Here is a 23,523-nt window from a genome sequence, read left to right as displayed (position 1 = left end):
GGAGTCACAGAGTCACACAAGAGTCAGGGCTGAAAGGGACCTTTGGAGATTTAGGACAGTCCCACTGGCAGGCAGCCTCACCTAGAGCAGGTTACACAGGAATGCAGCCAGGTGGGGTTTTGAATCCAGAGTTTTGACTCCAGCATCATGGGAAGGAGACTCCACAGCCTCCCTGTGCACACTGTTCCATTGCTCTGCCACCCTCAAACAAGTTCTTCCTCAAACCAGCAGAGTCCTCTTGGACCAACCCATGTCTCATTCCCAGCAGTGCAGTCCTTAGAAAGGCTCTGTTTCTGGCAGTGCTTTGTTTCTGGCACTGCCTTCCCCATCCCCAGGACCTGAAGCAGCCCACGGAGGAGAGATGCAGTCCTTACTCCCATTCCATGTGGGAATGCCTCAGGGAATCTAAACAAAAGGCACCAGAAACACCTGCTGAAGGGCTGGTGTTTGCAGAACAGCTCTGGTGAGATGCCCGTGCTTTTGCAGTCAGGGTGGTGCCCGAGGTGGGGGTACATGGCATTCTGTTGTATTGGTATTTGCCAATATTGCAGAATGGACGTGCCTTGGCTTGTCTGACCCTGCTGCTGAACCAAATAGCAGCAACTGTGGCGTTTCACCCCAGAGACACCTTTGGCTAGCTGTGAGTCACAGCTGGGCACGTTGAGGCAAGTCCAGGCATGCTGGAGCTCCAGTGGAGGCAGGATGGAGCTTCCTCCCATGGAGGGTCTGCTCTTCAGGTTCCCTGGGCTGGAGAAGCTTTAAGGCAATGGTGAAGGAAGGAGTCAGTTCTGCTGGAGGGTTTCAATCCAGAGCTTTTATTCTGGCCCGCAGGCCTCTGAAGCCAGCAACAGCTCCAACAGAACTCCCAGACCATGTGGTTGTCCATTCTTTTACCTGGGGAAGGGGAGCAGGGAAGGGATAGGGGGACCATGAACCAGGTATGGGAGAGGAGGTCTCAAGGGACAAAGGACACCTGGATGGCCCAGTGCCCCCCAGGGTGAGGGACATCTTTTGAATCTGCCCAATCACTCAACACCCTTCTGGAATTCCAGGATTGACAGTGCCCGGCAGGGCTCTGTGTGGGGGAAGGAGAGGTGACTGACACACTTGGGAGGGAAACTTCAGGGAGAAACCCAGGGTATCTGAGGCAAACCATGACATCACCACTGTTGCACGGATGGATTTTCCCAGATGGATACCCTCGGGAGGAGATCGTCTATCGCTGGAGGCGCTACTCCATCGAGGTCTCTGACCAGCGCACCTGGAGGCTCTACCAGTTCGACTTCACAGGGCTGAGGAACACCTCGGAAGTCCTCAGGACCGGGGCAGGTGAGGCAGGGGGAGGCAGCCCGCAGGAGCACCACTGTGCTGGAGACCTGGTGGGAGGCAAAGCAGTGGGGAAGGGAGGTTACAACGTCATGGTCAGAGAAAAAAGTTTAAAAATGAAGGGATGGAGCTTGGCTAGAGGCTGCAGAAGTGATAGGGATGAAGGGTGAGGGGAAGATGGAGCAAGGAGAGAACAGAACCATTGACATCTGTGAAATGTGGGGTGACAGTGCTGATGTGAATTAAGCTATCCCTAATTGAAGGGTCAGGAAGGAGACGAGAGAGAACTTAAATCCCCTCTTGTTGCAGTGTGTGTACACTGTGTAATCTCTGAATGATGCTTATGACTGGAACGGAGTTGGAGAAATCAGAACTTGCAGGTCTCAATCTTTCCTTCTGTAAACTCATGTTAGGCTGATGAACACCTGAACTGTGCTTTAAGAGACAGGGACAAGGCTGCATGTGTGAAGAAACTAAATAATGGAAGCCCTTCAGCTCCTCCTCCTCATAATAGCTCACATCCCCTTTCCTTCCCACAGACAACTGAGGAAAGCCTCTGGATTCCTGAAGGTGGGGTGAGCTCATACTTTTCAGCCCTCTGAAACAGCCAGGAGCAGTGCTTCTCCCACTCTTCAGGAAGCTGCTGCTCTCAACAGTGGCAGCCAGGGTAGAAAGGCAGCACAAACTGGGACAAGAATTGAAAGTGTCTTGAATGCACCAGTGGCCCTCTGATGTTTGTAATTCTCTTTTTTTGGTAATTGCTTGCAAGCTCCATGTTAACCCCAGAGCTGTCAGGTGGCTTTTTTCCAATACTCACTGTGAGCCTCTGAAAAAAGGAAGAGCCGCCACTGTAAGTTGCCAAATGAGCAATTAGGATGTACAGCACCACATGCCTTTTCCAGAGGCAGAACCAGACTCTCAGTGGAAGTGATTGAAGGACACCTCCTTTGTCACAGCTCAGGTAGTTCGTTAGCAAGCCAGGCCATGCAGCCTGTTACAGCCAAAGAGCTTCTCTAGAAAAGAAACCCTTGCAGCAATCAGCTGAAGATAAATGCTGTCTGCAGTTCCTTCCCTGAAACCTTTCCAAGCTGTGTGCTTTTCAGAGTCCTTAGCCAGGCCAGTACAAATGCAGTTTGGTGGCCATATGGACAGCCAGGCAAACAGCCAGTTGGGCAACCACAGAGTCAGCTTTTAAATTAGTCACAAAGGCATCAAGCAGGACAGCTACAGAGGTGGCCATGAAACCACAGAATCCACTAGTAAGAAAACCAGAGTCACCAAACCTACTCAGCCAGCCATGTGAAGTTAACAATCTGGGCAGCTACAAAACCAGGTGGACAGGCACTTAAAGCAATGAGAAATCCTCATCAGGAACTCCAAATTCTGAAACTTTGCTGATTGTTCTTTTTTTAGGAAGCCTCATGTTGTGATGCCAATGTCTGTTGCTTTTTCCTAGGGGAGTACATGGTGATGACAGTTTCTTTTGACCTAAGCAGACGTATGGGTTACTTTGCCATTCAGACCTACATTCCCTGCATCCTCACTGTTGTTCTTTCCTGGGTTTCCTTCTGGATCAAGAGAGACTCTACGCCAGCCAGGACATCTCTGGGTAAGAGACAGGATGATGCATGTGTGATGCTTGTCAAACTCTGCCAGGCAAGAAGACAGGCAGTGTTGGACTACAAAATCTCCTGAAGCACTTTGCCATTTTCTGGCATTTTTGAGCTTACCAGAGAATATTCCACTCCTTCAGCTTCCTGTGTGTAACACTCCACAGCTCAACCAAATCTCCAGCTGTGCTGTCATGGGCTGCTGGATTGCCTCAGGAGAGCACCTCATTCTCATGGCTTCATCTGAAACCCAAGAACAGCCTTTTCCTGTGGGAAAGCTAGGACTTTTGAACAATTGATTAATATGATTAAGTAGAAGCCATTTATTGTTTACATTATAACTATATTTATAGATTTTATAAACTACTAAGTATACACTTTTTGTTTGGTCCTTTTATCTTGTTCACTTGTTTTCTGTTTGTATTTCTTGGAGTATATGATTGGTTACAGTCCAGGTGTCTCACAGTCTTCTGTTATCTAGCTCTTGTGATCTTGGTATTTGGTTTCTCAGCCTCTTCTTTCTTAATTTAGCACAATTTTTGTTCTAAATAGTCTTGACAAATTCTTGAAGTTTTGATAACAAACTTAGAAGTAGTCTGGTTGGTGCACACTATAGCCTAACCCTTGCAAATACATTGCAACACTTCCAAGCTGACAATGGGATATTCTCATGCACCAAAAGGGAGAGAAAGGGGCTGAGCTATGGCATTGCAGTGCTGCCCAAAGGGGTCCTGTCACATGCACATTTTCCATATTTCCTCACAATTTCTCAAGGCTTCTGTGTGAGACTGCTGACAGGAAGGTTGTAGGGTTAATGGGAAAAGTTGCTTGGCTGCATCCACAGGGCCCCAGGCTCTGGCAGGAGCTGGAAGCCCTGTAGGTACAACCTTTTTCTGTCAGTCACCCCACAGGACCCAGCGAGTGACAACAGCTCTGCCTGTTGTTTAGATTTTCTCAGCAAACTGCAGTGGCTCCTTGAAGCAGGAGAGACATTTCTGTTGATTGAATGCTGCTCTGATGGGTGCTGGGGACATCTTTGCAGTCTTTAGTACTTTTTGGCTGTATCTGCATTTTGCAGCAAGCTGTGATTCCCAGTGCTGTCCTTCCTATCAGCCCCACTGACTTTGTCTTTAATTGGAGGTAGCATTCCCAGCCCTGCCTGCAGGTCTCTGTGGGGATGGAGAGGAGAGGAGGGGCCTTGAGCTATTCAGAGCCCAGCCATGATGGCCATGTCTCCCCACCTCCCTCTCAAAATTAATTAGTTTGGTGCTCATGGAGGGAGGAGGAGGAGGGTGTCATTTCCAATGAAGGTGAGGGTGTGCCAGAGTCTGTGGCTGGTAAAGGAATGAACAAGAGGAAAATGTGCACGGCTCTAGTGACTGTCTCAAAAAACAAAGGCAAGTTTCCCCAGGAGAGGAGCCCCTCTCTATGGGAAGGGACTACAGCCCATGAAGAATAATGTATTCTCTCCACAGCCCCTGTTGTACTTAATAGAAATGATCCCCAGCACATTTTGAGCCTGCCAGGCTGCATTAGGGAGATGTAAACTGGACCAGTTCTGCTGGCACTCCAAAAACATGGGAAGTCACATCACATCTGCTAATGCAAGTACAGCAGGAAAACATGAAAACCTTTTGCCATGCTCACCCCCAGAGCCACTGAGGTGACCTCAGGAAAGAGTGCCAGGTGGATGTAGGTGGATGCTAGACAAGGAGAAACAGGTGGACTCCCTGCTTCTTCCCCTGAAAATCATCCTGAAATCATCCTGAAAATCAGTGGATGAGATCACAGGACCAGCTCCTGTAGCTGATCCTTGTTGGCTCCTGACATTTCATCTCTGGAAGCAGAAACGTGAGCACTGCTGCTCCTGCAAAAACAATTGCAAGCCCCGCTCATGTCAAAAGAAATTCTTTATCACCTCCTACGCACTTGCCCTCTGCATCAAGGAACAGATAGATTGTGAAGAGCTGTCTCTGAAGAATAGCCAGGAGCAGATTGGAAATTTATGGAATCAGACCAAGGAAATAAATGGAACCTTGTGGTTGGTATCTACTACAGGACAGCCTGATGACCAGGGAACAGAACACCACTGACAGATTCTTCAGGACATTTTCCAAAGAGCACAAGGGCTCTCAATCCCCAGGTGTAAGAAATCAGGAAAGGAAGGCAAGAGACCAGCATGGATGTGTCAAGAGCTTCTGGTTAGAAGGAAATGCACAGGCAGTGGAAGCAGGGCCAGGTACCCAGGAAGGAGTACAGGGACACTCCCAGTTGTGTAGGGATGGGGTTAGGGATGCAGAGCATACTAACACGGCCTTCTCAAGGTTTGTCAGCCCAAAATGGAAGGTCAAAACAAGTTGAATACAACTGGCAAACTGGTAAAAATTGATGAGAAGGAGGCTGAGGTACTTTTTTGCCTCAGTCTTCACTGGCAGCCTCTCTCCCCACATTCCACAGTGGGTGGACTGTAAGACAGGGACTGGAGCAGCAAAGTTCCTCTCACTACAAGAGAAGATCAGCTTTGAGACCAGCTGAAGAACCTGAACATCCATAAGTGTATGGGACCTGACAAGATACATCCCAGTGTATGGCTGATGTGGTTTCCAAGCCTTGAAAAGTCATGGTAGTAACCAGAAAAGAGGAAATATTGCACCCATTTTTTCAAAGGGTAGAAAGGAGGACCCCAGGAACTACAGACCTATCAGCCTCCCCTCTGTGCCTGGGAAGATCGTGGAACAGATCCTTCTAGAAGCTGTGCTGAGGCACATGGAGGACAGGAGGGGAGGGCAAGCCCTGCCTGACCAACCCAGCCTCATGCAGAGTCTGAGTTTCCTGCTCATTTACCAGTCCACATTGATGGTCTGTGTGATGAGTTTTGAACATCATTCTTTTCATAGACCATTGTCAGAGGGTTCCTCAAGACCAGAGTCTGGCTTAGCAGAGCCAAAATGGAACCAGACAACCAGAGTAGAGGGAAAATGGGGGTGTTCTGAGGGGTTGGAGAAGACAGATGTACTCCTTGTCAGTACTTAGGCCAGCTGTCTTCTCTCTCAGGTATCACGACTGTGCTCACCATGACCACCCTGAGCACCATCTCCCGCAAGCACCTCCCCCGTGTTTCCTACATCACAGCCATGGACCTCTTCGTCTCCGTGTGCTTCATCTTCGTCTTCGCCGCTCTCATGGAGTACGCCACGCTCAACTACCTGGTGGGAAACAAGAAACCACTGGAGCACAGCCACAGGAAAGCCAGGCTGGTAGGTCAGAGGGGCCAGCAGAGGTGGATGCTGTTACAACCCCAAGCTATGTAAAAATGTCCTTCCTGAGCCTGCACTGGAAACCGTTGATGTGGTTTAGGGCCTGACCCACACTGAGTTCACCCAGTCTTGAGTCCACTCTGTGTGCTGGGTCTGAGAGGTGAGACACAGCCAGAAAAAGCAGCTGAGGCTCCCTTAAAACAAGGAAGCCCCTGTCAGAGCCAGGTACCCTGTGCTCTCTTCAGAATTGCTGGAGAGCTCATCAGAACAGTTTAGATTGACTCACATGACTGAATGTAAATGACACTTTAAAACACCTGTATCAGTTTGATCTCCGGATTACAGAGGTATCTCAGGTCATGGAGAGGCAGTAACCAACATTTCTTTGTGGTGTTCTATCAGAAGGCCTGAGTGTAAGGGTAGTGAGCCCATGTTGGTCATCATTTTCTTCATCCTTATCCTCTATCGTGAGATCTGCCCTAGCTCATGGCAGGTACTTCTGGCCCATGAACTGAAAGAGGCCTCTGACCTGGGGCAGAACTGAAACAGAAAAAGAAGTCTCTCTTCTGGGCCAGGCTCATTTCCCAGCACATCCCCATACCCCACCCTCATATCCCAGGGTGGACAGAGCTCTTCCATGAGGCTCATGATGGGCCAAGAGGAGCTATGCACGGCCTTTCCCCAGCTTTTCTCCAGTAACAGGCAGCAACCAGCAGACACATCTGGGCTGTGTGCTGTGTCTTCAGAGACAGCTGAGCTCAGGGAAATGAGGGAAGAGGCCAGAACAGATCGAACAGGTCGTGTTCCTGCACTGACTATTATTGGCACAGATGGGCAATCAGTGCAATCAGACCTTTGCTGAGTAGCACTGTGCCCTGGGGTGCCAGGGAGAACACTCACAGTCATGCAGGGAGCTGCCAGTTCCCCAAACACTGTGATTCACAGCCAGGTGCAGAGACTGGGAACGATCAGTCATCCCCCTCCTTTGAACTGCGCCCATGATGATCTGATCCACTGCCAGCTGGGCGGGGGGTGGTGTCCAGAACACATTTTTCTGCCTTTTCCTCCCCTTTAACCTGCCTGCCTCCTCCCCTCACAGCCACCTGCCGGTGCACAGGTGATGCCAACCTTCACCACCATCAACATCAACCACATCATGCACTGGCCCCCGGAGATAGAGGAGGATGAGGACGACGAGCCCGGCTCCCCGTGCCTGGAGGGGAAGGAGTGTGAGAGGTTCTTCTGCTGCATCGAGGACTGTCAGACGGGAATGTGGCGGGAGGGGCGGGTCCGCATCCACATATCCCGCCTGGACTCCTACTCCCGCGTCTTCTTCCCCACCGCCTTCCTGCTCTTCAACATCGTCTACTGGATTGCCTATCTCTATCTCTAGCCCTTCTTTGTCCTCCGCTGGAATGGACAGGGCACCAGCAAGAGGGGCTTCTCGAGGAGCATAGAGAACAGCATCTCTCCTGCTGTAGTCAGCTGTCAGTCTGAGCAACCTGCCCTGGTGATTCCCTCTTCCTGCTCTCTCATCTCTTCTGAGAAGAACCAAACAGCTTTTTTTTTAGCCTTCTAACATATCTTTTTAGAGAATCTACCCTTCCCCAGACAGCCCTCTCTCCAACACCACCAGCATTGTACTCCTTGTAAGATTACCCAAAAACATCCTAATCCCATCTCAAGCATTAGGGATTTTGTCAAAAAAAAACAACAAAACCTTAATGCATTTCATTTTTCCATCCAGTCCTACTCCGAAATTTCAAGGGAAGTGATGGCAAATGGAGTTTTCTGCATAGTTATTAAGACTGCAAAGGAAATAAAATACATCTTACAACTCCTGCACCACTTCCACCAGAACAGACTTTGAGGGGTACTAGAAGCCCGGAAAGGTCAGAAGGAAATAGTGTGGACAAGGACAGCAGTGCAGCTCTCTCACAGTAGCTGGGCTTGGCTAAAACATTTTGGGCCTGCCCAGATATCTGATGGTGGCACTGCCGAGGATGGAGCTGCTGCAAGCCTCCCCCAGCTCCCCGCAGAGTCTCTATGAAGCATTCCTCACGGATCACTCCAGGACAGCCTCCCACTGAGGCACTGCTGATTCCACCCGACGGTTATGAAAAGCACTTCCAAGCTGGAAGGGCCCACCTGCCTTACTGGAGCAGGCTCTTCAGGGCCCACGGTGACATTTCTGCTGTGTGACCAGGCTTTGCAGCTGGGCACAGCCAAAAGAGGGAGGAAGTCCTTGTGAGAAGGGCCAGAAGAAGCCTCCTGAGCGTGTTGTGAGGTGATTCTCTCTGGCCTGTCTCACGTGGGCTGTGAATCACAGAGGGGCAGTGCTGTCCCACGCAGTGACACTCGCTGATGCCATCGGGTCTGTGCTGGGTGGTCGGTGCCAACCTGAGGAAGGGGTATAGGAAAGGGAACACACAGCTTCCAGTGCATTCCTGCAGCTCGGATGTGTTCCCTTCTTTATTTTTTTCATAATTGCGTAAAACAAGAGTTTTCACTCTAACTGGATGGCCCCTCCCCGTTGCCATCATCACTTGGCCTGTTTCCTCATAAAATCAGGAAATGGAGTGAGTTGTCCTTGATGAATTTTAAGAAGGACAAACATAGTGAGATGGTCCCGTCTTAAAGAGATGGAGAAATGCATTACACAGTTTCAGCTGGGGAGAAACTGCATAATAAAGAGGAGGAAACTCAGGCCCAAGGTCCATAATGTGTCAACTGGCTGCCTCCCCATTTACACCAGCTGCTGATGTGGCCCACAGCATGATTGTGAAAAGCAGTGGGCCGTTAATAGTTACTTACTGTGTAAATTAGAAACAAAAAGATCTCTTTTTCAAAACAGCATGTTTTAGAAAAAAATTAGAACTTAAAAGGCTTGTCAGGAGAAGGAAGCCGGCATGGCTGCAGAGGAAAAGTTAGGAAAGTCTGGCTCACAGGACAGCTAACAGGGGCAGGAGGTTTTATATATTCTTGGAGAGCAATTTGGTCTGGTTTAAAGACGGATTTTGACACCGTTAAATCTGATCTGAATAATGAAGTGTCATGTTTAATTCATTCACAAATGCAGCCTTACCTGGGTTCCAGATGAACAGCTAGAGCATCTTATTAAGTATACAATAGTACAACACTCAGCTAAGTATAACCTAATGGGGTCAGACCAGCAGAGCTCTGAAAGGGGAAATTGTGCCTGTCTAACCTGTTACAGTTCTTTTAAAATACCAAGGAAGAGATAAAGGTTACTCAGAAGCATAATTTGCTTAGCTACTCCGACAGCTTTTGAAAGGGAGGAAAGAAATTGTGGCGGGCGGTTCTAACTGAGGAAATTGATTTTGCAAAAGAATTATTAAGGAGGTTCTAATTAGAGGAAATTAACTGAGGAGAGGGGGGAAAAAAGAATTGTTAAGGAGGCTCTAATTAGAGGAAATTAATGTTTTAGAGAGAAAGACACAGAGAGGGAGAAGTCTAAGAAAAGAATCAAAACAACTTGCAGACAAGGGAAGCTGCTGGGTGACAGTGCCGACTCCCAGCCAAGCTGGCTGATGTTCTGCTCCCAGTAGCAAAGCGTTATTAGATGTAGCAACAGAAAAACCTCCTATGACTCAGCCCTACACCGACAGGGAGCTGGATTAAACAGGGTCCTGTGATCTCTTTGGGGAGCCAAAAGGAAAGAGCATCCTCGATTGAAACTGGCTCACACGACGGGCTCTGAGTGAAGCACGTCCTCACATTTGGGAAGGCAGCTGTCGGGGCTGTGTGGGAGGGGACGCCCCGGTGGCAAGCCAGGGTCTGTGCCAGATACCTCCTCAACAGGATGGTGGCTTGAACGGTGTGCAGGCAGTGCAGGCTGAGCTGAGCACAGGGAGCAAAATGGGGAAGGGAAAAATTAACAGCCCTGTGCAAAGGAGCCCCAACAGCTGCAATCTGCTGCAGCTTCGAAGCTCTTGGTGAACACATACAATTATCATGGGGACTGGAGAGCAGACCTCAGCCCTGAGAGCAGCAACTTGTTGAAATTAGACCTTTTACAAAATCAGCCAGGAGAGAAATGGGGTGTACAAAAACCTAAGAGGACAAAGTAGACTTGAAAGATTGTAAGATTTCACCAAAAAAAGATAAAGCCAACACACACCTAGGTAATTTAACCAATGATGGAGGATTTGACAGAGGAAAATAGTCTAGCGTGGGCTGGAGCACAAGGAAGCTGATTACTAAGGCTGGGGAAGGAGGAGGGAGGGGGCTTTTTGGCTTAGGGAAGTCTGTGCCCATCATCCATAGCACAATAAATAAAGGCATGCACAAATTCAATCATGTTTTTTAATTTTCTATAGTATCAAAAAAAAAAAAAAGGGGAAAAAAAAGGAAAGCTAAGAAAAGCCAAAAAGAAAAATCTGCCGTTCTTTTGGAATTACTTTGCAAGGCTCCAATTTTCTTGTAGAATGGTTTTCCAGCTATCAGGAGGGGACCTAGGGCACAGAGACATCCAGTAGCTGTGAGTTGCCCTGCTCAGCATGGCGCTGGGAGTCTCTCTCTCTCTCTGTGCCCTCCTAGGCTGGCGTTAGACACAGACCAAACCCATGGGGCTGAGCTGTGCTGCTCTGGGCAGGAAGGACAGAGGCACCAGGGCTGCTGCAAAGCACTCGAGTTGCTTCAAACACCCGAGTGGCTGTGCTGCCTCCTCCTCTCAGGGAGGTTTCGACATTCTCCCCATCCCAGGAATTTGGTGGAGGAGCTGCCAGCCTCACAGCCAAGTGGGCACTGGGCTTCCCTCAGCTCCTGCCTCCCCTTCCCAGGGAGCAGCAAGTCCCATTCCCCGCCCTGCACGTCCCCCTGCCGTGGTGAAGACAAACACTCCCCAGGGCAGCAGGACCTGTCCCTCTGTTCTGGGCATGGTGAGGCCACTCCTCAGCTCCTGGGGTCAGTTTTGGAAGGGTCTGGAGCACAATTCTGATGAGGGGAAGCTGAGGGAGCTGGGAAAGGGGCTCAGCCTGGAGAAAAGGAGGCTCAGGAGAGACCTTATTGCTCTCTACATCTCCCTGGCAGGAGGGTGTGATGAGGGCTGGGTCGGTCTCTTCTCCCAGATAACAAGAAGCAGGATAAGAGAAAACATACTCTAGTTGTGCCAGGGGAGGTCTAAGTTGGATATTGGGGAAAAATTCTTCATTGGAAGGGTGGTCAGGCTGTGGAACAGGCTGCTCAGGGAAGCGATGGAGTCACTGTCCCTGGAGGTGTTTAAAAAGATGTGGAGATGTGGCACCTGGGGAGATGGTTTAATGGAGCTCTTGGCAGTGTTAGATTTACATTTGGACACAATGATCATAAAAGGTCTTTTCCAAACTAAATGATTCTGTGATTCTGTCACTCTGCTATCCTCATATCTAATGATGGGGACTGGAAATTATGATCTCAGCATTCGTGTCTTGTGGCCTTTGTTTGGAATATAAAAGGAAATCAGGAAGAAGGTTGATTTTTCATTTCTCTGCCTCCAGTTCCTATTCTTCCCCTCCAAATTATGCCACATAAGGAACCATTTTTAGCCTGTATGCTCTTCAGGACAGGGGTTCTGTTACTGTGTGTTTGTACAGGGGCTGGCACTCTGGGGCTTGGTCCTTAAATGAGATTTCTGGATGCTTCTTACTATACATAATAAACAACATTATACACTGCCCATCCTTACCACTGTCTATCTGCACCTTGTAAGAGGGGTAAAAATTGTCCCCTGGTCCCCTCCTGATGGGGTTACTGGAGCTGGTTAATTTATTTATTTCCAGAGAAAACTATCTCATTGCAAAGTAGGGGAAAATGTCACTGATATTTTTGATGGGTGGTGGATATTTTTGGGATTGCTGTTTTTCTTTAAGAAAGGCAGAAGTTGCTTCAAGTCAGCGCTGCTGAGGAGCAGTCTCAGCCATTTAAATTTATTATTTGTATAGCAGGAGAAGGCCTTGCTTGTCCCCCTCACTCTGTTGCCATTGTAAATAAAATAACTGATATTTCCCCCAGTGTCTTGGGGTGGAGGGGGTTTGGCAGTAATATTTGGTGGAGTTTCTTTCAGCCTTTCTGTATTTCCATTCATGCTGGTGACTTTTGGAGCGATCACAACCCAAAGGACACCCCCAGCTCTGGAGGAGGCCTCGCTCAACAGCCACCCTCTTGTCCCCGGGCCCACACAGCCACGTCTGTGGCACTTCAACCTTTTCATCATTTTATCCCCCTTTCTTCCCCGCTTCTGAGTGCCAGTGGGGGAGTTGTTATTTACCACTGAGGCACAGGGAGGGAAGGTGCTGCTTTCTGTGTGCCCTGGGGCAGAGGCCCCTGGCTTGGCACCAGCCCCACCTCTCCCTGGCACACTGTGCATCCCTCCAGGATTTAGCAGCTCCCAAAATGTTAAAAACATGAGGTCATGAAGGGGGAGGGAAGGGGAGAAGGGAAAGTTATATTAAGTCATTGCTTTTTATATTCCTAATATACATTCATTATAATTTGTCTTGCTCTTAATGCCTCAGATTTGTAGGCCTTGGGAAGATTGAATTGAAGGAGAATGAGAGTGGCCAAAAATGTTCCAAGCTGTGTGCCTCAGGGTAAGGGGGGAGACACCAACACTCCTGCCTGGATGGGATGGGGTGGGAGCTGCCTTCCCTCAGGGAGAAATAGCCCCAAAACCTAACACAACCTCTGGCAGCCCATGAAGGGCAGGAGGCACCTGCTGGGAAGGGCTGGGGTAGAACATGCCTTGCCTCCCAGTGTTGCCATCAGAGTGGGTGAGGAAACCCAGGAACCCAGAGGAAATGCACTGTTGCCTGCAGACCTCCAATAAAAAAAAATTAAAAAAGAAAGAAAGAAAGAAAAAAAAATTGATTTCTTCTATTTTTTTTTTTAAATTTTTAAAGGATTATGCATGAGAAAATTGACTCAATTTTCTGCCAGAAGGACTCTCAGGTCTTTCAGGTTGGTTTTCTGTTGTTGTTGATGCTTGACACGATTTTACCCCTCTCAACTTGTTTTTTCCCCTTCTACCCACATCTTCCTTTCTACACAGAAAATGTAAATAATAGAGTCTGGGCCCTCTCTGTCCCAGCCACACTTCTGGCACCATCTGAGCCTTTATGAGAGTAAGAACAATGCAGGATGGAGGAGAGCTAGGAAGCCTCAATAGTTGCTCTGAGCAGGTCGGCATAGCAACATCTCCAGGGAGAGCGCTCCATGGGGTAATTTCCATTCACTTTAAAGCCCACTTGGGCTGCTGGAGTGGTATAAAAGGGACTCAGAAAAAGCCTGTTAATTAGGATTAGCAGCTTCAGGAACATCAAGCCACAGTGCTCTGAGCTGAGCCATTTATCTAAGAGAACTCAAGGCTCTTGACTGCCTCCTTCACAACGCACAGCATAGCACGTGTCAAGGCAGACAACTTTGAAATCAGATGGCAGAGCCATCTATGAGGGAAGGGCCTCACCCTGGCTGCTGAATGGCTCTGCAGCCCCTCTCCTGTGTTCACACCACCCTTTGCCGGGCTCAGGAGGCACGGACCCATCTCATCAACACAGATTGCAGGGGGTGTGAAACCCAACAGGGCATGAAATCCACAGGGTGCCCCTGGGTGAGGTTTCAGGATGATGCACGTGCCATGAATGTCTGAAGAGCCCCGAGAGAAAGCAGCCACTGTGGACAGGAGGTGGCAGCCATGGGTGTCACCATGCTCTTTCATGGACACCTTGGAAAAAGAAGGCAGGGACATTTTCACAGCTGCTGGGAAATGACTTTTATTCAGCTGCCATAAGGTTCCTGCCTTTCATCATTCTGCTGCATGAAAGGCCCAAGGAAGGTGATAAGTCTGTAAAAATGAAACCCATCTTTGCAGCAGCCTGTATCACACACATGGGCAAAAACAGGCTGCAGGGAAAGGTTGAGTCATTGCCAGGCTGCCATTGGGCTGATTTGCATCTCTGGAGTGTTACTGACCCTGACAAACCTCCTCGGGAACTTTTGCTGCCACCTCCCCTTGCCAAATGTGTGGTGAAACACAGATGTCTCCCTCACATTATTCTGCTTCTCTGGGTGTTTTCACCTCCTCAGGGTAAAACACTACCTGAATCAGAGATGAGCTGAAGGCATCATCCCCTGCCCATCTGGGACTGGAGTACCAGTTTCCCAGTATAGATCACTCTTCCTGGAGAAATAACTTTAGGTCTGGTCAAAAAATACCCATGGCAGCAATTCAGTCCTTCACACTGCAATCTGGTTTTCAAGATCAGGCAGTCCAGGCCTGCTGGCAGCCACGCTCTCAGCTGTGCCCCTCAGAAAGGAAAAAGTCCTTTGCCATATTGACTGCTGGGCCAGGTTCAGGCAGCTCTGAAACACATTTTAAGGCAGAAAGGGGCCTATAGTCTCCTCCCATTTTAGCCACAGAAACTCCCAGTAATCTCAAAGAATACATATAGCAGCAGAACCTCACCAGGCCAGAAAGACAGGGAATCCCTGCCCAAGAGTTTACAGTCAGCATCTTGAAAATGCTCAGTATCTGCTGTGGTCCTTGCCATGAGGACATTCCATGAGGAACAGCCTCCACCTTCTCTCACAGCCAGGCCCCCCCCACCAGCATCCAACAGAGATCAGGAGCTCAGGGAAGGAAGTCAAGACAAGGTGTGAGAAGGAAATGCTGTAGAGAGGATTTTCAGTCAGCCAGAAGTATCACACCTCAAAATAACAGGTACAATAACAATTCTAGGTGGCTGAATGTCTGAGTAAGATCACACATTGGCCAAAAAGGTAGAAAAACAGAATTGAAGAACAGTTTGGGTTAGGAGGAGTCTTTCAATTCAACCTAGTCCAACCTTCCTGCAATGAACAGGGAAATGTTCATCTAGATCAGGTTGCTCAGAGCCCCAGAACCTGACCTTGGATGTTCTCAGAGATGGGGCTTCTACCTGAGCAGCCTATGCCAGGTTTTCACCATTCTCATTATAAAAAAATTGTCCTTGTGCCTAGTCTGAACTCACCATCTTTTAGTTTAAAACTATTATTCCTTGTCCCATTTTGGCAGTAAACCAAAGAGCAAAAGGAACTGCACAGCCCCTGTACCCCCTCTGCCCAGCACCACTGGGATATTAAAGCCTAACAGCCGAGTGGAAGAACATGCTGAGTTCATTCAGGCATTTCTCATTAGTTTCCCATGACTTCTCAATATCCTGCTACTCAATATATTCATCTGGCAGCAAATTAGAGATGAGGGAAAAGCGTCTCTCCCTAAGTCATCCAGAGAATACAAAACGACGAAGCAAAATCATAACAGACAAGGAAACTTCTTGTGAGTCATCATCTTCCCTCCTTCCCCTCTCCCTTTGCAGCACTGCTGACAGTCCCAGGATTGCTCCATGAAGCCTGGAACCAGAAGGTACCATTCCTGCTTTTTTTGGCTTTCATTTCACATAAGAAAAGGAAGAAAGCAGCAATTGGATCTTTGTGTCTCTACTTCAGACACCTTGTACATGCTCTGCTGAGATTGATGGCCCAGTTATGCCAAATCCATGACATAAATTAACTGTCCCTTTCCCACCATGGCCAATAAGATCTTACCCACCCACCATCCCCAAAAAAGGAACACCAAACCAACAAAAGAAACAAACCCAAACAAAAGGATTCATCAAAGACAGCACCAGAGCAGTTGTGATCAGTGCAGAACAATCCAGGGGTGCTACACATAAAAGGAAGGAAAATGGTCTCATGTCTGTAGAACAAAGAAAATGCTTTTGTCAAATCTTCAGATCTGTGTGTTCAAACTGCAAGGCAATTTCAGTGGCATTGGTTTTGCTGTATTCTACCACATATTTCAAATTATAGCTCGATCATCAACTTTCACTGCTCAAAAAGAAAGATAAAACTTGCTCTAGGCTGCTGTATTTTAAAGAACCATTTCTGATTTTTTTGGCCAAATTTTCAGAAGAAATACATTTGTCCTTGAGATACTTTTTATTTGATCTGCATTGATATTCACAAAGTAACCCACTTCTCCCTGGCTGAAGGGACTGAAATGTTTGCTCCAGAGACTTCAGATAAGCCATTAATAAATGTTGCTGGGTTTAGGGGTTATAGGGTCACCATTCCTTGTGGACCTTTGGGTGGCCAACATTCCTACAGTGTTTGGGACCTGAATTCAAATTCACTACCAGTGTATATGTATCTATTAGGGGAAAACTTGGCAGGTTGAAACCACCCCCATCTTTCATTAGCTAAAGCAATAAAAATATCTAGTTTGGAACTCCTGGAATCCAGAAGTGCAGAAAACTGAGTTTACACAGGCCATCTCACCTGTGAAAAGGGGGATGAAGAGAAGTCAGGTCTAGGAAGGAAACACCATGAGCTCAGCTCATCCCTGGTGTCTGCCACCTCCTTCCTGCTCTGTGGCTCCCTACACTGAGGTTGCTGCCCTTCAAACTGGAAAATCTATATTAAGTGATGTGCAAAAACCATCCAAAGACGCAGGAGGCTGCTCACCCTGTGTGTTCCACACACAAAACCACTTTTTGACACCAAGTACCTCTTGCAGTGACAGCTTTCACCCGCTGATTGTCCCAGCTCCCCTCCAGGGCGGTTGGTTTTTCTGCTGACTCTGAAAATACCAAGCCAGGAGGAGAGACCTGGAGTGCTGGAGCTCTGGAATACATGGACCATGCTGGCTTTTACCATCTTGGGCCAGCCAGAGGTCCAGGCTCTCCAGGAGCAGTGTCCCAGGGGAGCAGAAATCCATTTGGCTGATACGTGAGTTTGCAGGAAGAAGGGAGAAAAGCAGATGTGACTTTAGAAGAGGTTTTACTCCAGAAGGCAGCTGATGCCTGCAGGTAAGACACCTGACCTCACATGTAGTTCATGACTTTGGATGGAACAAGCACAGAGAGGGAAAAAAATGAATTAAAAAATAGATTTTCGGCCACCTAAAAATGTATTGGAACAAAAACAATTTCTTACTGTGATCAGATTCTAGAGCAAAGCCAGAGCTCTCCTCAGAATATCAGATTCTTTGTTGGTGTCCTAAAAGAGCCTCTGTGAGGATAAAGCACAAGGACCTCACTTTCAAGCAATTAAAAGGCCTCCTGACCCCCAGCCGCCCATAGCAGCTTGCTGTAACACTTCCCAAACCCAGGCCTGGCCCTACAGAGTCCCTCTGCATGGAGACAGGTGAAAATTGTCTCCTTCCCCAGCAATCCTACTGTTCTCCCTCACTGGGCCCCAGAAAATGACATTATAGCCATGCTGCATTCAGACATCCTGCTACAGAAGACCCCCAAGGGGTCTCAAGTGAAGAGGAAATAAATAGAGGCACTTTGCTTTCCCCCATACAATCCAGGGCAGCCAGGACACAGCCAAGCTTTTCCTGCACCCTGAAATGGGAGAGGATCCCTGGCAGGACCCTCATCTCCTCATCTCAGGGATGGCTTATTGCACGGGCAGATTATTCTGCTGCAAATTTTATCTTAGCTAAAACTGGAAAAAGTAATCAAGGCAAATGCAACAGCTCAGAAGGAATCAGAGTAGGATTAGACATTTATATGAATAAGAATAGCTTCTGCACTTTGACTTGCTGTGATAAAAATAATAAGAACCTCAGTTTTCACGCTCCAGGGCAGAAAAATGATCTCTGAACAAGGTGTTAGAAATAAATTTCCTCTCCCAACAGTGGTCCCTAACTGCCCAGGCCACGGCACAGGATCTGGGGATGTGTGGTAGCCACTGCTAGAGACACAGCTGGCTGGGAGCCCCTGGGCTTGCTCAGGAGCTGCTGCAGCCCGAGAGCACCAGAGGGGTTGCAGTTTTCAGAAGCAAATGAAGCAAGGCCATCACTCCCTTTCCTCTCTGCATTCCCTTGCTAAATCCCAGTCCACAGCAGATGAAGACCAGGGAGTTCGTGCGCTGGATTCCAGGGATCTGCTCACTTCCTCTGGCATGTTTCTGTGCAGAGATGGATCACTGCCACCCCTCGCCTCCTCCTCCCCCCAGGCTGAGCCTTTAAGTGGTAATGGCCTTAGCTGATTAATAAACTGGCTTGAGACTGCTGATCTCTTTGGACCATTAAACCTTTCCCCAGCGACTCCTCATTAATCCCTCCAAAAGTCCTCCTAGATGAGGTTGTTGTTAGCACCATCAATCCTTTTTAAGGCCTCAATTTGCAGAGGAAAGGAGCAGGGAAGTGCGGGAAAGGGTGCATTTGTCAGGGGAGCCATCTGTTCCCCGGGTTACAGGCAGCCAAGGCAGAGCTCAGTGCCTGCCCCAGGGGAGGGCTGTCCTGAGCAGCACACACCATCCACCCCAGGCAGGACAGCACTGCACCTATGCAGGGGGATTAAGGAAGGTCAGGAGAAAAAGCTGGCTTTTTTTTTTTTTTTTCCTTAATTGCAGTGCCTTTGGCTGGGGCCAGAAGGTTCCAGCACATGTGGTCACCGATGAGTTCCTGCTGGTATCTGCAGAGATGCTCTCAAATAAACAGGTCTGGGACAGCAACCACCCCCAGCACTGCTACCTATAGACCTGAGAAATCCTCCTTGTCTTAGCTCCTCTTTCTAATTATTAAAACAGCCACATCTTGAGCCAGAAGACTTGATTTGCCTTAATTCCTCTGGAAAGTGGAATTTCAACCACCCAAACCCTAGCCCCCTGCCACTTTCAGCCTCTTCCCTCCTTCCCGTCTCCCTAGCTCTGATTATCTTTCCTTAGCTCTTCCAGGACTTTCTCACATCCTTAAATCTCATTACTTTGAGCCATGCTTAGGGGCTTGGAAGGAGGATGGTGGCAGTAGAGGTGCTGAACTGTCCCCACCACTGATGGTGGCAGCATGGAAATCACATCTGCAAAACCACAGCCCAATGTTTCTGCATTTTAACCTAAAACCTCACAGCTATTTTTTTCCCTCCCCTGTGTCTGAAAAGTTGCAACTTTTGAACTCTGGGTTTTATGTCCATGTGAGCTTTTCAAACGAATGTTTTAAGATCAGGGTTTATAGATATGAGGTCATATAAGCCTGTCAGCTGGAACCAAGCTACAATTGTGGCTGCACACAGAGCAAACTGTGCCACTGCATATTGCACTGCTGTCAACGAGCCACTGGAGTGGCCACAGAAGGGAGGGGAAGGAGGGAGGGATGATGCTGGTACAAAAACTGTGGACAGCAGTTTCTTCTGGAGCCAGTTGTGGCAGGGATGGATGCCCAGTGTTCAGGCAACATCAGAGAAAACAGCTTCAAAGCTGAAATTGGTACCTTGATTTCAGCACTATGCCATTGCTCCCAGAGTGCTGGAACCCAGGGCACAGGGAATGCTCCTCTGGCTCTCCTGAGAAGTGTGACCCCCAGGAGAACACTGCTTTTAATCTTCATTCATGGAGAAAGCTGCCAAGACTTTGGGATGGATTGGAATCTCCGAGTGTGTGAAATAGACAGTGGCACAGTTTACCACAGGGTGAAAAACTCAGAGCTTTGGGGTTTTAGTTTGGGGGTGGATAGGAGACAAGATGGAGGATTTTGAGCATTGTCTGAGCTCCTTCTTGCTCTTCATCTGCTCCATTTTCTGCAGTGTTGGGGCACAGGGTGATTGGTTAGAAAGAGCCACAATGCAGATGTTGCATGAACAGACAAGTAGTTACTGGTAGAAAGGTAGAAATAAAATATGTTCTAAGAGTTAATTGCACAAAATAGTTTTAAAAGACTTTGAACCTGTGTGTCTTGTAACTTTTTGTGGTGCCTTTGTCTTTGTGTGCTAAATCTGGAGTGCAGATGGCGTGCTGAACTGCTGATAAGAGAAGAAATAAACAACAACCTGAAGACCAAAAAACCAACAGTTCAGTTTGTCTCTCAGTCCTGGCACAGAACTTTTTAGGGGTGTCCCCATCAGGGGATCCTGGGGGGGTTTCACACCAAAGCATGTCCAAGAGGGGCAATGAGAGGGAAAACCCCTGGCATGGAACAGCTTGGAAAAGGATTTCCCCATGCTTGGCCAAAGAGCTGATCAGTGCTGTGCTCCTGATTAGACTTCCCACGTCTCTGTGCTTCATTTGCCAGCCATGATTTGGAAATGACCGTATCAGTTCTGTGATGTTGGAGTTCTGGGTGTTGAGAATTTTAGACTTTCTATGCTAACAAACTCCCAAGAAAACACTACATTTAGCCTAAAACCATAGAGAAAACGTCCAAAGTTAATTAATAACACTAAGATTACAAGTGTGTAGTTAATTAAAAGTGTGTAATATCACAAAGTAGAAAACTTAAAGTTTTAGAATATATATATAAGTATAAAACTAAAATAAAAGTTTTAAAGCAGTAACTAATCTTTCCTCTTCACCTTCTTCTTCATAAGTTTAAGTAATTTTTTGTAATTAAACAAGAAATTCCACATTACAAACTTTGAGTAATTAATTATTAAATTAAAAATAAAAATAATTTAAGTATCATTCCTTAATTAAATAAACTGACCTTAAAAACCTTATTTAAAAATAGTAAAGCATTTTATAATTTATTGGTAAAATACTATAAAACTCACAGCTTATAATAGAAATAAAAAATAATAAACACCTAAATCTAAACACAAGCTATCATCTCAAATACCTTCAATCCCAATTTCAAAAAAAAAAAAAAAGGAAAAAAAAAGAAAACCAAAAACAAATGCTGTCCTTTCAGAAGTGTGAGCCTTCTTCTGCCGCAGAACACATCTTAGCAATAACAAGCAAAACCTCTCCACATCCTCATCAGAGGGCTGGATCTGTTTCTTTGCAGCCAGCACAGCCCATGTCCTGCATGAATGAATCACCAGGTGAATGTGAACAGGAGCTTTCAGAGGCCGTGGTGGCTTTGGCAATGGTTTGGTTGGCTCTGAGCTCACCATGTACAGCCAGCAACAGCTGGACTCCACAGGGGGAAAAAGGAAACAACCACACACACATGCAAAAATCATCAGTCAGGCTCCTTTTAAATGATTAATGCAGTGCACGAAGAAAGGCTTTTCAGCTCTCCAATCTTCACATGATTATATAAACCTTAACTCCTTGCAGCTACCGAGGACCTGTGTTTGTTTGTGGGCATTAACAGCTGCTGTGGTGCTATAAATAGAGCAGAGAGTGAGGATCCCGTGGGGAAACAGAGGAAACCCCAAATTGCTCAAGTCATTTAAACATTCAGGGAGATAAAACACTGCAGAGAGGTTCTGGAGTGAGCAGTGCTCAAGGGAGGCAGGGGTTACAGCCACCACAAAAGTCATTTCTGCTCTCTTGGGTCCATACTATTAATTATGGTTATTAATTATTTATGATGTTACATAAATAAGTAATAATTAGTGCAGTAATCACCTCAGACACTGAAATCGTAGAATCACAGAATTATTTGGGTTGGGAGGGACCTTAAAGATGATCTAGTCCAACCCCTCTGCCATGGGCAGGGGCACTTTTCACCAGACCAGGCTGCTCCAAGCCCCATCCAGCCTGGCCTTGAACGCTTCCAGGGATCCAGGGGCAGCCACAGCTTCTCTGGGCACCCCTGCCAGGGCTTCACCACCTCCCAGGGAACAATTTCTTCCTCAAATCTAACCTAAACCTGCCCTCTGTCAATTTAAAGCCATTACCCTTTGTCCCATCACTAAAAATCCTTGTCCAAATTCCCTCTCAAGCTCTTTTGGAGCCCCTTTAGTCTCCCTTGAGCTTTCCCTTCTCCAGGCTGACCAGTGTGGTTCTACTCCCTGTTCCTGGCCCTCTCTCTGTCCAGGGAGAACCTCCATGTGACCCCAAATTCATCCCTTGAGGACGGCTTCCCCCAAATCCACTGCCCATTTCTGTGCTGGTGACCCCCACGGGCTGTCCCAGGAGTGCTCACATTTGCAGCAGAATGCTCTGATTTCTCTCTCTCTTCTCCCTGGCTGTGTACAACATGGCCCAAGAGACATCTGGGAATGGAGGACATTGCACTGAGAGGTTTTGTTTCATCTTAGGGCTTCACCATCAATTACCTTCCTCAGTGAGGAGTGACCACACAGAGGCCACTTCCCATGCCACAGCCTCCCACCTCCATCCACCCATCAGGTAAATCAGGAGGACAGGAATGCCCCAACCCCCCTCCAGCCCCTCTCCTCTCCATCCCACCAACTGGCACCTCATTCAACTCCACCAAAGATTAACATATTTTGCAATGCCCACACCCTGAAGAAACACCGGCCAACTCACACCATCAAAGAAACAGCACTGAAACCCAAGAGTCAGCTCTTCTTCTTCTCCACATCCAGCTTCTCTCCCTGCACCAGGCAGATCCCAGCTGCTGCTCACGGCACCCAGGCCCTGGGGGTGACCCAGCAGGTGACACTGCCCAGCTCCTGGGGACTTGCGTAATGGGGAAGTGTCAGAGATTAGAGACAAGAGAGCAGCGGCTGCAATATAAAAGCAAACTGAATAATTAAAGAGAGGAGCTGTTCCTTGCAGAGAACAAAATGAAAGAGTTGTGTGATTTGAGCAGAAGTGACCTTTACACTTCATTACAAGGAGGTGGCGTCCTTATAGGGTTATTAATATTTCCAGCTGAATTAGCTTGGGTTAAAAATGGCTCAAAGGAATGAAGAAGGGAGGGAGAGTGAACAAAAATATATCATTCTGTCTTTTTCTCCTCCTCTTTGCTTTTTACTTTTCTCTTTTTTTTTATTTTTAATTTGTTGACTTGAAAGCAGAAGGGGGTGAGTGGCCACTGGGAAGGAGGCTTCATTAGAAACAGGGAGAGCTGCAGGGTGAGCTGGCTGAGGGATCTTCCCTCCACCCTGGCTGTGCTTCAGAAGAAGCCTGTGGTGCCTCTGTGCCTGTTTCCACACTCACACCCAGGGCACAGAGGGGGTTGTCACTCACCGAGCTGCAGAGACGTCACAGAGCTGACATTCAGGTGGCTTTGAGCCAGCAGTGGAGCTCTGACGTGGAGTCAGTAGGATCTTCTAGGGCAGACATGCTCCTGTGGGTACTGCTCACCACACTGTGGGCCAAATGATTCCCCTTGCCACAAAACATCAGTGTGGAAATGGACAACGCTGCTCAGCACATGGGAACCCAGCCTGACACAAGGGACAGACAAACACCCTCCCTCCCAATCTCAGGCAAAGCCACGGCCTCTGTCAAGGCTATTTTAGCAGAGGGCAGACCACAGAAATCCTGCAGAAAATAGAAATAGAAAATCCTGCTTCAGTTCTGTAGTTCCATCTAGAAGTTCATACACACACAGAACAGGACCTTCACCTCAGCATGTCCCAGCAGGTGCAGCCCCACACAGCCCCACAAAACCACGACTGCCAGTAAAGTCCCAAACACCGGGTGAATTA

The 23,523-nt window shown here is 47.8% G+C and overlaps 1 protein-coding gene and 1 long non-coding RNA gene across 2 annotated transcripts in view; one reads left to right on the top strand and one right to left on the bottom strand.

The window, feature by feature from the left end:
- LOC120512698 (gamma-aminobutyric acid receptor subunit gamma-4) overlaps positions 1-11,872 on the top strand; it is a 36,925-nt gene extending 25,053 nt beyond the window's left edge. Inside the window, exons 6-9 of the mRNA XM_039731293.1 lie at positions 1,192-1,329; positions 2,783-2,935; positions 5,991-6,193; positions 7,293-11,872. Of these exons, the coding sequence (XP_039587227.1) occupies positions 1,192-1,329; positions 2,783-2,935; positions 5,991-6,193; positions 7,293-7,586 (788 nt within the window). The 3' untranslated portion in view covers positions 7,587-11,872. The remainder of the gene's footprint in view (positions 1-1,191; positions 1,330-2,782; positions 2,936-5,990; positions 6,194-7,292) is intronic.
- LOC120512699 lies at positions 1,240-22,562 on the bottom strand. The gene is made up of 3 exons (XR_005630092.1): positions 22,394-22,562; positions 6,077-6,142; positions 1,240-1,376 (listed from the first exon to the last, which is right to left on the bottom strand). It is a non-coding gene; the product is annotated as an uncharacterized LOC120512699 (long non-coding RNA).
- Between the last annotated feature and the right edge of the window lie 961 nt (positions 22,563-23,523).

This window comes from Passer montanus, unplaced genomic scaffold, assembly GCF_014805655.1.
Source record: "Passer montanus isolate IOZ18808 unplaced genomic scaffold, ASM1480565v1 scaffold76, whole genome shotgun sequence".
Classification (NCBI taxonomy): domain Eukaryota; kingdom Metazoa; phylum Chordata; class Aves; order Passeriformes; family Passeridae; genus Passer; species Passer montanus.
The sequence above is the reverse complement of the archived record's forward strand: the minus strand, read 5'-3'. Positions and strand labels throughout refer to the sequence as shown.